Source organism: Taeniopygia guttata, chromosome 1, assembly GCF_048771995.1.
Source record: "Taeniopygia guttata chromosome 1, bTaeGut7.mat, whole genome shotgun sequence".
Lineage (NCBI taxonomy): Eukaryota > Metazoa > Chordata > Aves > Passeriformes > Estrildidae > Taeniopygia > Taeniopygia guttata.
In genome coordinates this window covers 67,212,214-67,233,061 of record NC_133024.1, presented here as the reverse complement: position 1 = coordinate 67,233,061, position 20,848 = coordinate 67,212,214, and the positions used below count along the sequence as shown (strand labels likewise).

General features: G+C 42.6%; 1 protein-coding gene and 1 long non-coding RNA gene across 10 annotated transcripts in view; one reads left to right on the top strand and one right to left on the bottom strand.

Annotated features, from left to right (window-relative positions):
• Positions 1-20,848, top strand: part of MTUS2 (microtubule associated scaffold protein 2) — a 271,445-nt gene that overhangs the window by 91,707 nt on the left and 158,890 nt on the right. For 8 of the 9 annotated variants that reach the window (XM_072930341.1, XM_072930338.1, XM_030274713.4 and 5 more), the window contains one exon: positions 18,215-20,811. In XM_072930341.1, the coding sequence (XP_072786442.1) occupies positions 18,526-20,811 (2,286 nt within the window). In that variant the 5' untranslated portion in view covers positions 18,215-18,525. Of the gene's footprint in view, positions 1-1,837; positions 5,513-18,214; positions 20,812-20,848 lie in introns of those variants that run through there. The other variant, XM_030274729.4, reaches the window with a different exon arrangement.
• Positions 9,570-18,208, bottom strand: LOC140684330 (uncharacterized). The gene is made up of 2 exons (XR_012056486.1): positions 17,537-18,208; positions 9,570-13,943 (listed from the first exon to the last, which is right to left on the bottom strand). It is a non-coding gene; the product is annotated as an uncharacterized lncRNA (long non-coding RNA).

Genomic DNA, 20,848 nt, shown 5'->3' with positions numbered 1-20,848 from the left:
CCTGTCTTAAAAAAACCCTTCTGTAAATGGTTTCTTTTAATTCATTAAAAAAAAAAAAATCTATATCTAGGCTGAAATTTACCATCTAGTATGTCATTCTTGAAAACCTATGTTACTTATTTAAATTTTATGCACAAACAAGGGAAGAAAACCATTCACATGGCTGTTCCCTATTTCTAAAATTACCTGGTGTATAGTGATTCAGATGCTAAAGTTCCTACATAAGCAGTCCCTTTTTTAAATGCAGCCTATAGTTAGTGTATGATGCAGCTTTTGAGTGCGAAAAAAAGCAAAGGGGGACAAAGGCATATGAGAATGGCAGCATAGCTAATGATTGTGCACACCCACTTCCGTCAGCGGGTTTTCCAGTATTTTTCAGTAAGATGTCAGCTGCATATATGTTGCTCGCATTGAGTGAATTATGGGGAAATATCTCCACAACAGCTGTTCTATTATGTCTTATCATATGTATATGTGTTTGTGTAACAGGCCACAAATTCCACCTTCTAATAAGTTGTTGAATATGTATTTGCAGTACAAATTTAATGTCTCTGCAGATCAGATAATGCTACAGAAAGTTTGCCAAATGATACTGGCATGTATTGTTTTTGGCAAGAGCCTTCCTTCCTTGAAAGAATAAAAAACTCAAAACACTGAACACAGAGAAGTTATCTATAAATAGGTCTTCTTTATGTTTTTTCAAGCCCAGCAATGGCACATTAGCTGTCTGAGACTTTTGTAAGGTGGCTTAATATAATGCCACAATGGTATTTAGACACTTTGCCAAATAAAAGAAGACAAACCACACAATTATTAAAAAGGCATTCTTGCAGGTTTTGTATTGTATTTACTGCCATCATTGTCAGTTAACCAGTGGAAAGTTTCTTGAAAGTTAATTCACTTTCAGAAGAGTGGAATACCGAAGAGACACCCTACCTTTTTACTCTTACTCCTGGCAAGGTGATATTTTCATTCCTCCCTTGTGATTTTTTATATTTATAGTCCCTTATTGCCTTGTGTAAGTTACCATAAGTAAACAATGAGACTAAATGAACAAGTTCCATATCTAATCCATTTAGTAGCATGAGGGAAATAGTTTCATGATGTTTATTTTTCAGTACTCTTTTTTAATCACTTTTAATGATTATAGAAATAGGTTTGGTCCTGTGCCATTTGAGGCAGCAAAAATGCACCTAGTAAAGCTCATGGTGCAGGACTGAGTCACAGCAGGAAAAATATTCATTTCGCTTTCGTTTTGCTTTTCTAATTTTCTTTCTATTACCACTAATAGTGTTACTTTAGGAGTATTGTGTGTTAGACAGATGAACTTAACTGCTATTTCTTTTTCAGGTCCAACCCTCTAAGCAATTACATCAAAGCTATTAAAGTGGTTATCTGACATAGTGCATATTGTCCAGTGAAGACAAACCAGCTATGACTAAACAGCCTTAACAGCCTATCACTCCTTTTGTGTAAGCATTACAAGAAGATCCCTACTGCTCTGCCTAGGGATCATGTCTACTATCTGTGCTTTGGCCAGAGCCAGACCAGCCCTAAGAGATCCCATCCTGAGAAATACTCCCCCAAAAAATTGGTGTACGATTGGATTTATATCCACAAATCATCATTGACTCATCCACTTGTTAACTGTATAGAAGTATCCTGTAATATTGAACAAAAACACTTCACTTCAAGACTGACACTATTAAGGTCTCTTTATAGATCATGGTAAGAATGTGCCAGTACCCTGAAACATTTGGTGTCAAGACATTCTGACTGCAAAAGTGGGAGCTTATGACACTAGATTATTCTTATTCCATCTCCATATCCTCCAAATGAATGTACAAACACATTACAAACGTACTGATTAATTGCCCCATTGCTTTTTCTATGTCTACAAGTGTTTCTTGTACAAACTACCAGAGCTCCTCTCTAGCCAGATGTTTCCAGACATTAATTATTTTTATTTGGAATCTCTCAAAGAGGCAGCATAGAAGTGTGAACAGTCATCTTTCCTCATGCTGTCCAGAAGTGAGAGTTACTGTACTCACAGTGCAAACACTGTGGTATGTCCATAATTTTGCTCATCTGAGTCATCCCCTTGACATCTGTAAGATGACTTAAGATAAAAAAATCTCAGGGCATATGGAAGCATTTGCTGGACAGGAGTTTATAGTTCCCATAGTCATTATTTATCCATGTTCCATGTATTAGTTTTTTAACTGCTTTTTCCCAAAGTTTCACAGATAAGTTATGGAATAAGATTGAGAGGGAGGTCACATTATCCATTCCTCTTCTTCACGGCAAGATAATCTAGAATGGATAATTTTTAAGATTTGTCTAAAATGTTCTTAAAAACATCTAATGATATTTCCATGTCTCCTTTTGAAATTTGCGTACAATGTTTGATGAACCTTACTGGCATGCAGAGGTTAATTATGGGGTACTGCTCTGTTACTAAGCACTTATCTTGTGTTTTTCTTGATGACCTGCAATTTCTTACTGAAACATTGACATACTCAGAAATGTATGTGAGGTGCAGATCTTTGCAATTTCAAGGAAAAGCAATCTTTATTTTTCACATTAGTGCAACATTTCTACTTCTGGGGGTTGTATTTTGTTCTGCCTAACACTCTAAAAATCTTTTATGTATATTAAAACTACTCAGAATGAATTTCAAAATATAGTAGTTAGTCCATACACATTCCTTCTGTAGCTCTTTGAGAAAGCATGTAGGTAAATCGTTGTCTGCTCTTTTCCAGTGCAGATGTTTCCAAACATCTACAATATCTTTCCAGTTAAGGACACAATGAGTGACTATTACTGACAATTTGGCTACTGGTGCACTGTGGATTATGAGATTGGAAGAAGCCAACAGTAGACGTTTTATTTAGAATTATTTTTCCCCTGGGTGCTGAAGTAGTTAAGAAAGAAAATAAAATGGCAACTTTGGATCACCGAGACTTCTTTACTTTGGGAAAATCAATGATACAGTCCCACAGACTTCCTGAAAGTAGATGATGCTTTATCAGCCTTATAGGAAAGTTCTGTGTTTTGAAGATCAGTCCTGTAGTTTTAATGGTATCAATATAAATGAAGGGGGTAAGGGCAGGTGGGATGACTGCCCTGCTGCAGCTCAGACCACAGCTGGGCCATGCTATGCATTATTGCAGTATTACTCATTAGTCATCATTATATATTTATTCAGATTGAGACACATTTTGCAAGTGGTAGAGTTGGTTGTAGTATAATTTTTTCTCCTTCTTACAGACTGAAATGGTCTGCCTTATTTCTTGAGTTCTTTTTGATTTTCTGCTTATTTTCCTGACAGAAAAGATTTCTGTTTTTAACGTCTCCAATTACTCTTATAGCATGGAATTTTTTTCTCTAATAGAATGTAGGGTTTTATTGAAGGAATATGCTGCTGATTCAGGTAGAATAAAAGAGTTTTTAACATAATTTTGTGGGCTGCTTTTGGCTTGAATAGAGTTATTTTTCTTTATAGCAGCTAATGTGGTACTTTGTTTCAGATTTGCGCTGGAAACAGTGTTCATAATTCAGGGATGTTTTCTTTATTGCTGAGCAGCACTTACACAGAGTTAAGGCCATTTCTCTCTCTCACACCATCATGCCAGCAAGTAGCCTAAAACTTTTACTTGCTTCACCAGGGTGAATCTATTCAGCTGAGTCTATTCTTGTCTGTATGTCACTGGCAGAAAAATTAATTTAACATAATGAAGAAAATAGGCACTATATTTTTCTGGCAATAATAATTCACTGACAAAAATGTCACAGATGTCAAACAGAGGAAATTTCTTCTCCTGTTTCTCTGACACTTTTAAGTGAGAAAGGATCTCACTCATATACCAGGTTCAGCAGAGAGGGTATTTAGAGTAAGGAGCCGTTTTAAGGAGCTTCAGTTTCTTCCCCACAGGAGTTAGCAGAATCCTGGGACAGCTAGCCATTGCTAAGTGCTTTTACAATTAATAGTTTAGTGTTTAGTTATATGAAACTTGTGTTTTGAATGATCTTTTAAGTTTTGGCAAATGCACTCACTAACAAAGTAGCACTGATTTACCTGCATTAAGTAGATTCTTATAGCTGTCACATTCATTTTGTTTCCTTACTTAGTCATCTAACCATGGCCACACTATGAAATGCCTTGGCCAGGAGAGATAGAGCCAGCTTAAAACTCAATAGATTTAATGATAAATATTGTGGGATGAAGAAAGATTGTATTCTCCTGTTTGCTGAGAACTTGTGTCTGCCAGTTTTACCTGAGCTACTGTAACTCACTGGTAAATGTTAGGTACCATGTCTCTGCCACATCCTTGGTGGCTCCAGCATTATTGCTTCTTCTAACCCAAAACTGCGGCTTTTAACTGCAAAGCAGCTTTACACTACAGGTGATTCTTCTCCCTGGAGTGCTGAGCAAATAATGGCTGCTACATTTTCTGGGTACTCCTTTTGGGCAAAATCTACTGTATTGTAGATAGAAATAATAATTTCAGGCTGTGCTGTGTCTTGTTCAGAGGCATTTCCAGCAGTGTGTCCTTGCCAAAGGAATTTCTTTCCCTTTGAAGCTGCTGCTGTCAGAACCATGGAAAAAAATATTTTTAAAAATGGACTTCTGTCTAACTTCACCTACTCCAGCTATGCTCACAACTGGACCAATTTTAGGTCAGGATGCTCAGACCTCTTTTGAGCCTCCAAGGATGGAGACTATATAACCCCTCTGGGTGATCTATGCCAGTGCCTCATCTCTGTCATGATAACATTTTTTCCCTCTTACATTCCTCACATTCCTCTTATGCTCCGTATTGCAGCTTGATTTTCTTTTTGCTTCTTTTTCTTTGTCTGAACACCTAAGAGGTGAGTCTGGCTCTGTTTTCTCTATTATTCCCCTTCCTACGTAGTTGAGAAGAAGCTATTTGGTCACTCCCATGCTCCAGTCTTTCAGGCGAACACAACCCTGACCCCTTGGCCCTGTATTCATAATTTTGATGCCCCAGATCTGTAATCCTCTTGGTAGCCCTTCTGTGGATCTTCTTCAGTCCCAGCAGCCCAAGGCCCCACCCTTGGGCACAGTGCTCCAGATGCTTTGTGCATGCCACACAGAGGAAAGGGTCACTTCCTTGACCTGCTGGTCACTCCCTGGCTAAAGCAGGCCAGTACAGGGTTAACCTTTGCTGCTACAAGGACACACTGCTGACTCATGTTCAGCTTGTCCTCCACCAGCACACCTCCCCCAACCAGCTCCACCAGCAAAGCTGGAAAGTCTTGAGCAGTTCCTTGGGAGACCACATCCTTCTTCCTCCAGTTTGCAGATGCAGTCAAACTGGAGGAAGAAGGAAGGGAATTTGCAAGTGCTTCCTTTACAGCACCCCATTATTTTTTTTTTTACCTGATTTCAGTGTTTTGCCTTGAAAGCCCAGCTCTTTGGCACATGCTTCAAAGCCTGAACCTCTTCCCAACTTCAGAAGGAGGGAGAGAGAACAAGTGTATGTTTGGGGTAAGTGAAGAGTGGGACTACTGCAAGTTGAAGCATTGAAATCAAAACATCCCTTTCTCTTTGGGCTCAGGAGGTGGGGTCTTGCTGGTTTTCAGCTGATCTGTATCTGACAGGTACAGGAGATGTCTGGGGCACAATTTTGGGTGCTAATTAACAGCATTAAAAATAAACATAAACAAAAAGCTATTAAATCCTGTAATTTTATTGTATATAAATTTGATGTTAAAAATACAGTAGGGAAAGCAATCATTAAGTACACAAGCCTTTCTGATTGGAATGCATGGTGATAGTGCACTGTAGCTGAATCAAATTTCTGTTAATATATGAAAATGGGGGTGCAATCTTTTGACAGACAATTTGTTCTAAGTGTTTTTTAGCAGCATACACAGTTTTTTTTAAGTGGAGAAAATGTAATTGTTTACAGAGCAGTGTTGGCTGTGGAGTGCTTGTTGTACACTTTCAGGATCAATAGCAGCAGGCAGATAATGCATTAGTTCCACTTCACCTTTCTGAATATTAAGATTTTGCATTCTGCCTCCTGTGCTCCTAGGTGAGGACTCCCTTGCCAGTTGTCCTTTGCTGAGCCCTTGGCTTCCACAGACATGTGGTGCAGGTGGGCAGCGTGGTATCTGAAGTTCCAGCTTCTCAGTTGGAGTGGCCTGAGTGGAATAATTATATATGTTCCTCCTACCTTACTAATAGTTGGAATTACACCTGAAAATCTACTTCATCTGCTTTACTGAGCCTGAGAGCAAAGTGAAATTCTTAATAAAACCACACCAAGATTTATGCCCTTCAGATGGTTGTAGTAACTGTTGTAACCAGGCTCCTCGGGTGCAGAGCCCAGTCTGGATTTTAACACAGTTTTCATCCTGACACTGCTTTTTAAAACAAATTAACAGTGTTTTTTTTTTTCTTCCCTTAGGTCTGTAGTCACAAGTCGTAATTTGTTCTAAATTTTGGAAATCTAGATTTCCAAATCTCCAATGTTTGATCCATGTTTTGGAAATACAGTGGCATTTTTGAAATATAGATCAAATTATGGAAGATAATTTTTACTGAGGTTAAAGCAAATGAGCAGAATTTCTGATAATGCTTCACATTTGTTTCAGTTTTTACTGATAGATTGCAGTAATGTTTAGAAAGTTTGACTGCAGTAACATTTCTGAAATTTGGTGGCATTACAGAACTGATCATGGTTCAAACTGAAATGTGCAAACCTAGCAATCTAAAATTAGGGTTCTAAATTCATATTTAGGTATTCAGTTGAGAACTGACACATTTACCTGCTGTTAAATTCAGTAGAATTCAAGAAATGATGTGGAAAGACTATTTACCCTTGGCTACACTTGAAGTTAAGCTGATTTCAGTATCAGCTGTAACTGCTTCATCAGCAGTGGGTAAATTTGCTGGAGTAGACAAAGCTTCTGAGTTTCTGGGTTTTTTGCTCAATAGGAAGCAAATTTATGAACTTTTTTCATGTTTGAGTGTTACAACTAAATCTATTTATTTCTGTCTCCCAGATGTTTTTTGGAAGCCAGGAAAGATTTAGCAGTCTTAGCAAAAAAAACAATGATCATTTTGGATGTGTTTCACAATCCCTTTCCGTGTCAAGATTTTGTGCTGCACAGAAATAAATTAAGCAGTGTTTTGGGGCCCCACGCATCCACTGTCCAGCTGTTGCAGATTTTATGATGAACTTCAGTTCATGTTTTTGGCTAGAGAGGGATATAGCAAGTTTCTAGCTGGGCTCTGTGAGGTAGGAACCAAAAAGGATGAGGAGAATCCCTTTGCTGCTCCCTCTGTTCTGAAAGAGAGCGGTAGGAGCTGATGGTGCCTCTCTCACCTTTACTGCAATCTCCAGTTTCCATCAGTGGCACTGTGCCCAGGAGTGCTCAGTGGTGCAGCGGGGCATGTGTGGTGCCCCTGCTGGCATCTGGGCAGAAGAGAGTGTGGAGGGCTGTCCCCCTGCCTCCTGTTTGGGGTTGACCCCTGGGTAATGTCTCAGCGTGTAACAGATGGGCTGCGCTGTGGCAGCACAGACTTGATTTGATACATAATTTTTCTTCCGTTTGTTTGCACTTGTTTGGGAGAGATCCGTTTTTGCCTTGACTATAGTTTTTCTCCAAGAAAACTTCTTTACTGCTTTCTTTCTTGTCATTTTCATTTGCTCTGTGATGCCTTGGGGTGATAAGTGATAAGGGTGATAATTTTCTCTCCTTTGGGCTTTTATTTCAAGCTTTTCTTGTGCTGCCTGTGTTTTGCTTATGGCTGTGGCAATTAAGATATACATGTCTTGGTCTGAGCTCTTGTGTTGCTTGATTTACCAGCTCATACTACTTAAAATGTCAGGATGCTCTTATCTGATACTGTCTTCACAGTGGCTTTCCCTGAGGTTCTGATGTTTGTTTTTCTTTCAAGTCCTCAAATTGAACAGCATTGTGCCCCAGAAAATATGAGCTGTTCCTATACCTTTAGCCAGGTGTGCTTATCTGGAATTAAAATAAAATCGGATATTTTTTCAAAGGTTAGTTGCTGCGATTATCAAGCAGCCTCCTGGCTGCCATTGCTAAGACAGAGACTTCTGCCTTTTGGGGGATAACTAATTAATAGATTGCTTATATCAGAGTATGCTGTCTTATCCAACAGTGGATATTTGAAAGCAAGTAGAAATGTAAAAATAAAAAAGTCTTGAAAAACAACAATCAGGCATATGCCTGGTGAAGGCTTGATTGATGTTAATAATGAAAATAATCTGTCAGTTTGGATAATGAGAATCTTTAATCCCAAATCTTGTACTCCTTTGAAATAGGAGTCAGCAGGATACTTTCCATATAATGCACTTTGGGAATTCAGCCCTCACAGGTAATAAATTATTAGAGTATTATATTACAAAATGGAGTTTTGGTATAAAAATCCTCACCAAACTCATACATTTACAAGTTTCTTAATAAAATAAAATTATATACACTATTTGGGAAGGTTACGAAGCTGTACAAAAATTTCTGTTCTTGCGTTGACGTTGCAACTGCCATGGCTGGAAAAATTGTGGTTGTTTTCCCCAGGGAGACCATGAAAACGCAGCTTTCTTTAGCCAAGAGCACATGGTCATGGTTGTTTCCCATCCTCAGTAAGTGCCTGTGAGAGAAATCACTCCAGTGCTGATGAGGAATGTTCAGCCAAAGGAAAAGCAGTGCATTCCCTTTGCTTCATCCGCTGTGTTGGTGTCCTCCAGCTGCCATACATAGGCAACTGAGGATGTTTGTAAGTGCTTCTAAGATAGAACATCTCCTTCAGGTTTTTTTCAGTTTATTCAGAAAGGAAATTTGCACTTGCAAGCCAATTACACATCATGACACTGCCAGCTGCTACAGTGATTTCCAGGGCTGGAGTCTCATGCTGGCAGCTTATTTTTCAGTCCTGTTGTTTCATGTGCTGCCACCTCCCCTCCTTTGGGAAGGTCAGGGGACAACCTTGCTTTAGCACCTTTACCTCTGGTTGCGCTTTCAGGAGTGTTGCATGTGGAGGTGATTTCCAGCAAACTGGAAGTGGTGCTGCTTCCAAGGGATCTCTCAGGTGTTTGTATAAGGAAATTGTATTACTGAAGGCTTGAACCAAAAATATCTCTGCAAATACAGGGAAGAGAGCCAAAAAGAAATGTCTCACCCTAAGTCTAGCGAAGGCAAGAATCAGGAGTTCTCCACTAGGCTTGTTATCACCCTGTTACCTAGAAAAATAAAAATAGTAATTTGGGTAGGGGAAGTAACCTTTCTGCGTTACCTGATTTGCCACTTGAAAACCTTGGCAAGATGAAGTAAATTTCATCTTGAAATATTATTTGAAACTGGAAATGAAAATGTTTGGTTTAGAAAATTTTGAAGCTAAATATGGCAAATGTTTGAAGTCTGTTTAGTTCGTAATAATTTTTATGAAATTTGATAGAACAGTATAAATTGATTAGATAGACTATTGATTGATTGATTGATTTGATTTGATATATCAGTATAAATTTATTAATAATTTGGATAAAGGAAATCTGTTTTATTATTGAACAAAAATTAAAGTATAACAGAAAAAATTGCCTCGGCCTATGAAACCAAAAGCTGTTTTAGCTTCAGTTTTTATAATTATACTTATAAAGGTATAAAATATGCCATCATGTAAATAATGAAATCATTAAAATTTATTGACTATAGAGACATTAAACACACTAAAACACTGAAATTGTGGAAATGCTACAGAGCCGCACTCTACAAAAGCTTTTAATATCTTCAAATAATTTCAGTTTTACTTTTGAATCAGAACTGCCTTCCTGCCAGTTTTCAGTGTGTAAAAATCTAACATTTGCTCTAACATTTAACATTAACATAATCTCTTCTCTGCCTATATTCTAATTGCTTGTCAGGCAGAAAGTTGTCTCTCTGAAGTGCTGTCCTCTTTATGGCAGACAGCAATATTTCCACAGGATCTGCCAAAGATGAGATTATGCTGTAATTTCCTCAAACAGCTGTGTCTTCTTTGTTATGAATAGAAGCTGTCAGGGATTGTATCCAAATCTTTAGTTCTCACCCTTCCAAATCACATTAACAAAATTATCACATGCCTGGGTGAGCACTTTTCTACCACTTTTAATTAATTCCAATTGTATGTTACCCACTCTAAAAGGTTTATTGGCTCTTTTTTTTTAATATCCTGGTATCAGCTTTCAGCTTTTGTCACCATCAGAAATAGTTCTTCATGAAGATTTGGGCTTCCCAAGGAGATATTCCCACCTCCTTTTCATCCAGCACCGCATTTGTTTCATCTGTGGGCTCAGCTCTTGGCAGGCTGCAGTGCTGGAATTGGATGTGGTGGTATCTTGTCTTCCAGAGAAGGCCTCAGTGAGGTTCTGCCTGGTTTGCCAATTCTCAGTGGCATTTCTTGGGACAACTGTGCATTTCAGGAGGCATCTGTTCTGTTTTCTGTAGTAACTGTAAAAACCGTATCTGTTTCCCACCTCATACAAATATATCCTTCCTCTGCTTTCATCCATCTCCCTGCATCACTGCACTGGTCAGACAACAGAAGTGTCTTTCTCGTGGGCCAAGATTTCTTCCTGAGGGTGTTCTTCTGCAGGAGTTTATCTGTGGGTGTTGTAACGCATCCAAGACTCTCATCCTTTGGATGTGTGCTGCTTGTGCAGAGGGCAGCACAGGTGGAGTTTGTGCTCAACCCTTGTCCAGGATGCTCCAGGAGTTTAAAAACTTGGAGCTCTTGAACATGACAGCCTCTGAGGGAAATGGCTGGAGATTTCTCACTTTGTGCTTTGAACTGAGTTGTGATCAAGGAGTCATAGCTGCTTTCTGTGAGGACAAACACCCCATCAAGCTGCCTGACTCCTCTCTGAGTCATTGCCAAGTGGGCTGGTGCACACGTATCATAGAATTATAGAGTGGTTTGGGTTGAACAGGGCCTTAAAGATTTTCTAGTTCCAACCCCCTGCCATGGACAGGAACCCTTTCCACTGATCTGATTGTTCAAAGCCCTGTCCAACCTGGCCTTGCACACTTCCACAGATGAAGAAACCACAGTTTCTTTTGACAACCTATTCCAGTGCCTCGCCACTCTCACAGTAAATAATTCTTCCTAATATCTAAATCTCTTTTCTTTTAGATTAAAACTATTTCTTCTTCTCCTATGAATATATGCTCTTGTAAAAAGTCATTCTCCCTCCTTATTATAAGCTCCCTCTAAGTACTAAAAGGCTGCAATGAGGTCTACCTGGAACCCTCTCTTCTCCAGGTGAACAATCTGCTTGTGTAATCCTGTTTCTTGTGCAGCACGACCCACTACCTCATTGGATTGAGAGCTTTTACCTTGCAGGAATGGGCAGCTGAAGGGGGATGCTGGCCATTGCTGACCTTTTGCAGGCTACTGGCTCTGCCCCAGTAAAACCTACTGGTTTTTGTTGTTTGGTTGTTTTTTTTTTGTTTTGTTTTGTTTTGTTCTATTTTGTTTTATGGTAGTATTAAGAGCCACCAGTTCAGTGGCAGACCACTAATGAAGTGTTCAGGACCTTCTCATACACGTGGTGTTGAAAGAGCAATCAGTCTGAGCCATGCACAGTGTTACCAGAACACCCAGATGTTTTTAGTGTATCTTGCTGTAAATATTCTGGGTTTAGACTCTCAGTACCAGGATGGGTAAGCAGCTGTACTAGCGTGCATTAGGAAATGTTTATAGAAGAAGCAAAATTCTCAACATATTTAAGGTTTTATTTCTTTATTTCCATTTTTATTTGTCCACGTGCTTTGATAATTCCTTTGCATATCTCATATTTATTTCTGTTCTATTTTTGTGGCAAACTGAAAACAGAGCAAACAACCAATAGTGAGGAATTCTTCACCAATTTTCTTTTTTCAATTCCTGTTGAGGATAACAATATTTCTACACTGCTTGTCTAATCAAAAAAACACTGCTGTTACTATTCAGAAGCGGGCTGCTGCATTCTTTCTCCAGCCAGTTTTATTTTACAGACTTGAGGTCTGCTGATGCAGTCCCTTCTTCATGTCCTGGGGTAAAAATCATCCAGCTCAGCTTCTTCTTCCTGATGTCTCCAGAGGTTAGGACGAGACCTGCTGGCCAAATGTAACTTGGAGCACAGTAAAGGAAATGCAATATCAGATGGGAAGAAACCCTTGTAGACTTCTTTCCTAGATCATCATTAAATGGGCTCAAGTTTAAAATAGAGTATCATAAGAGATAGACATCTTAGAAGGAACCTTATACAGCTGGAGTTAAATAGAAGTATTTAATTGTGTTTCTGGCTCCTTGAACTTTTCTTCTCCCTGTGGGATTTATAGCTAAACATAAGCTGGTGGATATAATTTTATTCCACTGTCTAGCATGTTCACATCACTTTGTAAAGGGTTTTTGTTTTGTTTTGTTTTGTTTTCACAAATATAGTTATACATCCTGTCAAGATGCTGTGACATGGGCAGCTATAACTTTATTTTCTATTCTCAGTGGTTCAGAGGGGATGTTTTTGCATTATACAGTATCAAGAAAATTTTATCTATATAAATCCTTACGTATACCAAGTTCACTGTTTAAGATTGCAGACATGTTTCTTGTCCAGAGTCCCTAGTGATATGCTGATAAGTGATGTAGTGTTGTCTTTGTTGAGCTCGAGACTCCTCTTACTCCCCTCTCCCATTCTGAAGAGGGCATATGAAGAGTTAGGAGGTTCATGTCCCTCTCATCTCAGAGCATTCCTGTACAGCAGGGAGTGACTTCACATGTGTGTATGTCAGCCAACATCAGTCAAAAGAGGTGAGTAATAAAAAATAGAGGAAGAGCCAGCAGAACCCAGACACAGCTGAGTCTTTTCATCTCACTGACTCCAAAGAGCATAGTGAAGTTGAGCCTGGACACTGCCATTTAAAATAAACTATCTTGCAGAAAATCCAAGCCAAAACTTCTTAAATAGCAGCTATTTACAGAAGAATGATCAAATCTAAGGTCCCAAATGTAACACAAAACCATGTTTCTTACTTCCAAATGGGCCTATCACAATATGTAAATGCTCAACACATTGACTGAACCAAGCTCCAAAGTTTATATTCCTTAACAAGAAAATAGATTATATTTTTATATTAATTTAGTTGGAGTCCTGTATGTTCTGTAGCAGAATGGAACCTGGTATTATTTACAAGCAGTGTAGTTATTGTAATGGCAGTCATGAAACACGTTACAAAGTTAAGCAGGCAATATTCTGCAAAAAAAAGAAAATATTTTTGGGTAATTGTATGGATGTTAATTGTAAGAATGTATTCTTCAAGTCTTTGACATCTGGGGCTGGATGACACAAGAAGAGATGAAGAGATGAAATTGGAATGTCGTGTGCCTAGAGTCCATCCTTGTCAGCTTTAAGGGGTTAGTCTCAACTGGCAATGTCCTGAGTTTGAGCAGTGCCCTGTGTTTAAGAGGGGGGCAGGTCTTTCCAGATCTTCATTTTAATAAATTTGTACTAGCAACATTAAGCCAAAGTGCTTGGTTTGGTCTCTGAAACACACCAGCGTGGTCTCTCTGCATACTGTGTGTGAAGATGCTTTCAGTGAATACAGGGACCCAGACTGGCACCCAGATACTGTAGACAGAGTGCTGGACTTATTCTGCACTTCTAATTAGTGCCCCTGTGAGCCCCTGGTTAGCAACCCAGCACAGCTGGGCATATCACAAGTGCTTTGAAGTCTAGCTTCTGGGAACCGTGGAGCATGTTCGGATTTCCAGTGTCCATGTTTCTTTATGATGAAGGATATGAACACACAGGGTACAAGAAATATCTCAGAGAGTGAATTTGTGCATGGAATAGACAGAAATCTCACCTTCATCTTGTTGGAGGTGATAGAGGACAAAATCTGGGCTCCCGAAGCCAGATGTGTGAAGGAGCCTGTTGCCTTTATAAAAGACAACGGCGACCTGGTTACAAGAAGACAGCACGGCAGCCCGGCTTCGCCCGGGCTACTCGGACTAACGACACACGCTGGCACCAATTTGGTGGACGGTCGAAAGCGTTTATTATCTTATCTCATGGGTTTAAATAGGTTTAGGGGTCTTTGCTACGTCAGAGGGGGGCTGGGGGTTTCAGGGACAGTGGGTAGTGGAAATTTACCAGAACAGGTGTGGCTACATTCTTCTGGGACTCTTGGGGTTAACTAGATAAGCAGAGGAGAGAGAAGGGGGGAAGGGGCCTATCTTTCCGTGACATTCCGGTAATCTTCCGCTTCGCCTGTCCCTATCTTACCACATCTCCCCCCTCCTTATCATATACAAAATGAGGTAGTTGTAGATAGAGACATTGGAGTGAGGTACAGACTTGTAACTTGTTAAGGAAAGGGTGGTTTAGTAGATCAGGGTAGATTTTTTAAGGCAGGTGCTGAAGGCTTTAAAAGGTTTAGTCTTTGCTTATTTTGTAAAACTACTTCTGAAAGCGAAGAGATTGATTTCTCTAGATAGGAGATGGATTTCTCGATCTTCTGCAGGTCTTCGTCGATGGTCATTTGCAGCTGGGAGAGTCTGTGTTGCTGGGTTGCGATGGTTGAGACACCCGTGGCGGTGCCAGCTGTTCTCAGGCCGAGCAGCATCGCGATAGTTATACTTGTGATGATTTTCTTTTTGTGGAGTCTGTTAGGTTCTTCGAGAAGACGGCATATTTTTTCGTCTGAGTGATGTAGGACTTTAGAAACAGTTAGAACTTGAACACAGAAATTGATAGAGTTATTAAACTTGGCAAGGAATATATAAGGGTTCACTCTGGGTTTTTGGCAAACTTACATTTTAAGTGTGGATGGGACTATTTATTTATTGGTCTTCTGTGGGGAGTGTTTCACTTGCACTGGTGGGGGACACTGGTTGTGGAGTAATTGAAGGGGGTATTTAAAGCATTGCTTTCGTAGAAAAGGGGGTTTAATATTATAGCAAAATTAATATGGGTTAGTCAGGTTTGATTTGGTTTCATTTAAGGTTAGTAAAATAGCTTCTAAACAGGCTGGCTATATGGAACACGAAGGATGGGGTATTTATTATGGTGACTTTTTTGAGCACTTTGTTACTTGTTGCACGACTCACTTAAATAGCTGATGAGGGTAGTGGCCTGGGCTAGCTTGTTTCTTTGGCTACAAGCTTGTAACAGTAAAATTGCATGAAGAAAGACACTGTGCATGTTTGGATCTTACCACCGTGGGATTTTCAGGTGTTGTCTGGCAGTTTGGTGGTCTGTTATCTCTTTTTGGAGCAGGGATGTGTGTGTTATTGGGATGGTTCACAAGCGTGCCCTGCAAACAGAACTCATAGCTTCTCATTAGTTTTGTTTTGAGGGTCAAGTTCGGTTGTTAGCAGTGGTGTGCAGCAGTGGCTCTCATGGTCTCACTACATGGGGGTTCTGATTGCCACAGAGGCAGCACGTTCCTTACATCCCCGGGGGCTCTCTCCCCACTTTCATGGCTAGGGCTACCCCGGGGTCCCGTATCGGGGGCGTCTCTTGCTGACTCTGCGGCGCGCGCGCCGCTTGCGGTGGGAGGGGGCTGGGTTCGCCCGCGCGCTCCCCCCCTGCCCGCGCGCTCCCCCCCCGCCCGCGCGCTCCCCCCCCCGCCCGCGCGCTCCCCCCCCGCCCGCGCGCTCTTTGTGTGTCCGGGGGTTGGGACCTGTATTCTTTGGCGAGATGCTCTTTTTTGTCGCAGCTCTAAGGGGTATTGTGACCGCTTTTCGGTGCGGCTTAGAACTCTATTTGGTTTTGTTTTAAGCTGTGCTGGTTCCGTATCTTTTGTTTTGGGGTTTCGGCTGGCCCCTGCCGGCTCTGTGGGGCCGGTAGATCTGTTGCTAAGCTCCGCGCCGGAAATGAAATGCCAGCGTACTTCCGGGGCCCCGCGCCGTTTTGTTCGGCCCCGGGCTCGCTCCACCCTGCGGGGGAGGGGCCGCTCCCGCCCCCCCGGCTCGCCGCGCCTACCGCGGGGGGTGGTTTTTGCCTTATATGGTGGCGGCTCCCGGCGCAGCTGCCGATTGGTTCTGTGTCTCGCGCCGCCCTCCGCCCCTTTCTCCCGCGCGCGCGCATTCCCGAGATCGCGCTCCCCCCCTCGGGTGTTCGCGCCGGGACCGCTCGGGCTCCGCCCCCCTCCGCGGCATTCGGCGCCATTTTCAAAACTACCGCATGGCCGCGCGGCCGGGGATTCTCCCCGAGCCGCGGCCCCTGCGACTCCGGTCTCTCCCGCCGGCTCTCGCCAAGAGCGCCCCGCGCGCGGCTGCGCCTTTGACCGCGGATTTCTGACCGGCGGCGGGACGGATTGGGAAGCGGCGGCTTCTCGGGGTTTTTCTGCGGCGGGGTTTTCGCGGGGGTTTTTTGCGGTGGGGGTGTCCCGGGGGGCTTCTGCGGCGGGGGCGTCCCGGGGGGCCCCCGCGGCGGGGCTTGGCGCTGCTCCGCTCGGCGCGCCGGCGGGGAAGCGGCACGGAGCCGCGGGTGGGTCCGATTCTTGGCGGGATCGGGGCCGCGGCGCTCGGAGCGCGCTCCGGCGGAAGCGGGGCCGCGGCGCCCGGAACGCGCCGCCCCGGGCTCCGGCGGGAACGGTCCTCTGTGCCGGGCTGGGCTCCGCTCCCCGGCGGGGCCGGGCCGGGCTCCGATCCGGGGAAGGGGCTGCCGCGCTGAGCCCCTCTGGGTCTTCGCTCCCGGGTGGACTCTCCTCAGGGACGGTCCGCGCTTTCGCCCCCCCCCCGAGCTCGGGTTTGACTAATAAACACGTGCGCGCTGCATTCTGCGTCTTTTGTTTTTCTATTGCTTTGCGCGGGGTTTCTTTTACTTTGCCCCGTGCCGTAACGCTTTTGCCTGAGGATTTTGCTTTTTCGGCTAGCGTGGCTGTATACTGTTCCCATATTCCCGGATGCATGGCATCCACTGAGCATTCGGCTGCTCCAAGCTCAGGCAGCCTTGCTATGGCAAGATAAAACTCCCTGAGCTTAAACGCGATATTCCATTGCCTCATACTTACGACCCAGGCGACGCTGTCCATGACGCTCGCGGGTCCGGGGACGTCTCCCCTACGCCTGGGTACGGTTCCACCGTCCTGGCCGCTGCTTCTGTCCAGGTGAAACCCGTCCACCGGGCAAATTTTGTCCCGGGTTTCGGCACCAGATGTTGCCTTTATAAAAGACAACGGCGACCTGGTTACAAGAAGACAGCACGGCAGCCCGGCTTCGCCCGGGCTACTCGGACTAACGACACACGCTGGCACCAATTTGGTGGACGGTCGAAAGCGTTTATTATCTTATCTCATGGGTTTAAATAGGTTTAGGGGTCTTTGCTACGTCAGAGGGGGGCTGGGGGTTTCAGGGACAGTGGGTAGTGGAAATTTACCAGAACAGGTGTGGCTACATTCTTCTGGGACTCTTGGGGTTAACTAGATAAGCAGAGGAGAGAGAAGGGGGGAAGGGGCCTATCTTTCCGTGACATTCCGGTAATCTTCCGCTTCGCCTGTCCCTATCTTACCACAGAGCCAAAAAGAGATGCACTGCATTGGGGTTGGTGTATAATCCTGTATATTTAAAAATACACATATTCATCTGTCTCAGAAAAAAATATATTTATCCTTTGCAGGCCTTCAGCCATAGCGTTTGCTTTCTTGGAATCTATAAATCTGGCTAAGAAATGTCAAAAGGGATGGGGTGTCAGCACAAGAATAGCAGTGATTCCTAAAAGCCGAGGAGAAAAACCCATATACAACTTCTATGGACCTGGAATTTTATTATTGCTTGCTAATCTATACAGTGATGCTTTAAATGCTTCAGTAGCCACTCTTGGTGTAATAATTGTTGAAACAGTATGCAAATGTTTAGACCCTCAAGAGAGCACCCCATCCTCACCTGGCTATTTTTGCCTATTTCTAGCTGTAAACATATGTGTCTTAAAAACAGTAACAACCACTCCTCTAACCAGGACAGTTTTTGCTGTATAACTTCTCGAGTCAGAGATCTGTGTTACACTAAGAACGTTTGCTGGGAGCAAAGCTGTAATTTAAACAGCATTTAAAATGTTTGAAAACACTCTGTCCTGTGGTTGTACCTGGGAGTGCTGTTGATTTTAAGTTTAATTTAGTTAGCATGATTCCTGACATCAGTGTAATGTTATCTGTTTGGGTTTTTGTTTTATTTGTGTTTGGGTTTTTTTCCCCTTAGGTTGGCTGGATTAACTGGCTCTCATTCAGAGAGAACTTGGCAGATCTATTTTGCTTTTGTTGAACCTCTCTGCAGTGCATCATAAAGATTTCCTAGGTCCAGAAGCTATAGAAAAAGACAACTGAGCAGCAGAAAAATGTGACTCTGAGAAGAGACTTCAAGCCTTCTGATGATGAATTTTCTACTGATCAGTTCTAATTTAAATATATAACTGAAGCATTCATAAAAGTTAACCTCACAGGGGAAAACACCTTCTCTGTAATTAAAACTGCCAAAAAAAAAAAAAAAAAGCAGTCACCTGAAGCTTCAAAATGAGTGCTCCACTAATTCCAAACAAATCATGTTATTCCCAGCTTCACGACAACCGCAGTGAAATAAGAAACAATAATGAAAGCATAGTGAATGTTGGGGATACCAATGCCAACCAAATTGTAACAAAAGTTAGAACCACTGACGGGGATGTTAAGAAACATGATTTGACAGATGAGAGTGGGAATATGTACTCTGGAGGAACAGAGAAAGTGACTCATCTGCCTACAGAGCAGAATAAACTTCTGACCTTCAAAGACTCTCGAACCTGTCACACCAGTGCACAGGAAAGTAAGCTGCCCTCCACCTCAAGCAGGGAAATGGGGAAAGATTGTAAGACCAGTGAAGTTAAGGATATATCAAAGCATATCAGGATTAGCCGAGGACAAAGTCTGTCCAATTTAAAAAGTAGCACAAATGATGCCAACCTGGAGGTTGTCTCCAAAGGTAATATTGATTTTACCCAGAACTTCCCTAAGGGAAAAATGTCCAGGACTGTGGAGGTGGAGAGAATAAAAAGGCTTTCTTTGGGAAGACCAAGTAAATTTTCTCCTCAGCCCGAAACATTTGCAAAAGACTGCGTTGGCCGCGTGTCATGTAAACGTCTGCTTTCTGCATCATTGGACTCCATCGACAGGTCTCACCACTTGGTAGGAAGTACAGAGAAATCCCAAAAAACATCCACGGATCATTTTCTTGGGATGGTGTTTTGTCCACTTGACAATACCTCAGAGGAAAAGACTGTATTTTATTCCACACCATCTACCTCAGGGAACAAGAAAACAAGTAAACCAGAAAATGTACCAAATGTTAGCATTGAAAGCACACTGCATACTTCTCATTCTCAACATTCAGCTGTTAAGATCAATGAGGTTGCTAGTAAATCAGAAGCACAATTAGGTCAGGGTGATAAAAGTAAAAAACTGGAGCTTAGGACTGCACCATCTCTACAATATAAAAATACGTGTCCACAAAAGATAGAGAGAATTATGCTGGTAGAGTTCCTGGGGTGTCCAAGAGCTGAAAATACAGCAGTGCAGGAACAGAAAAGCTCTGGGTCTGATACATCAAAGTTTCAAGTATCCCATTTTCACGACAACTGTAATAGAGTAGAGGACCCATTGTCAAGCCAGGTAGTAACTCATCCTGATGATAAATTGCGAAATGATAACATCACCATCAGTGGAGAAGGGAGAGGAAGCAATGACAGTGACAGCAGGGCAACCAGCCAAGCTGGTGAGGAATATTTTACTGATGAGGAAATGGAAACAGTATTTCCACTCACCTGCAGTAGTAAACCCAGCGTCAAAGTGACACCGAGAAAAAACAGAAATTTGCATGAAGTTGACACAGGTTGCACTGGAACAGTTGGTGAACAGGTATCTCCTACACATGATATCAATCCACCTGACAGCAAACCCTTGGAAGTTAATGAGAATAAACTGATGCTAGTCAAAGAAAGCACTGAGGATACTGTTGTGCCTGCTTCTGATCCCTCAGATCATCACAGAGCATGCAGTGCAGAGACAGTGTCAAATCAACAACCTGACAGTCACAGCAGTGATGTGGAAACCTCAAATGTTTCAAGTAAAGAAACAGTTAATGTAGAGAAACATCCTCCAGAGGAAGCACCAGAGAGATGTAACATTCCAACAAAGGCTGATATATTTTTATGTGTCCCAACTCCTGTGCGCCCAATGGCAATGCCTGATGGTAATGGTCAGCCCACACTATCAAACAATAATTTGAAGGACCTTTATGCACTTCATGATGACAAATTGTCACCCTCCTCAGTCCTACCTCCTATTGACAGCACACAGTTGTTAAACTTATCCCCTAAAGTGCCTATCAAGAGTTCTTGCAGCAGCGCCATCCCAAAACCTATCCTGGTCCACCCCAAGGGCTCCCTCACAGATAAGGCCGATGTGGACACTGGATGCAGTGAAAAGCTGGAAGAAGGTGTTGAGATGAAACCTCCCATCCCCCGGCCCAAGCCTGTGAGACCTAAAATCATCACGTACATTAGGAGAAACCCTCGTTCAATAGAGCAGCTCGACCCTTTGTTCGCGCCGGCAGCGCTGCCCTTCGACAGCCCTGCGTGCAGAATGCCCATCCCTGAGGAACAGAAGGTGTCCAATGGAGAGGAGGCAAAGCCCGCCAGCGTCCTGTACGACAAATTTAAACCTGACCTCCAGAAGCCAAGACTCTTTGGTTCTGGACTAGTAGTGTCAGGAATTAGGCCCCCAGGTCATCACTTCGGTCCAATGAGTGAGAAGTTCCTGCACGAGGTAAGTTTCTGCAGCTTAGCTGCTTTTGTGTGCCAGG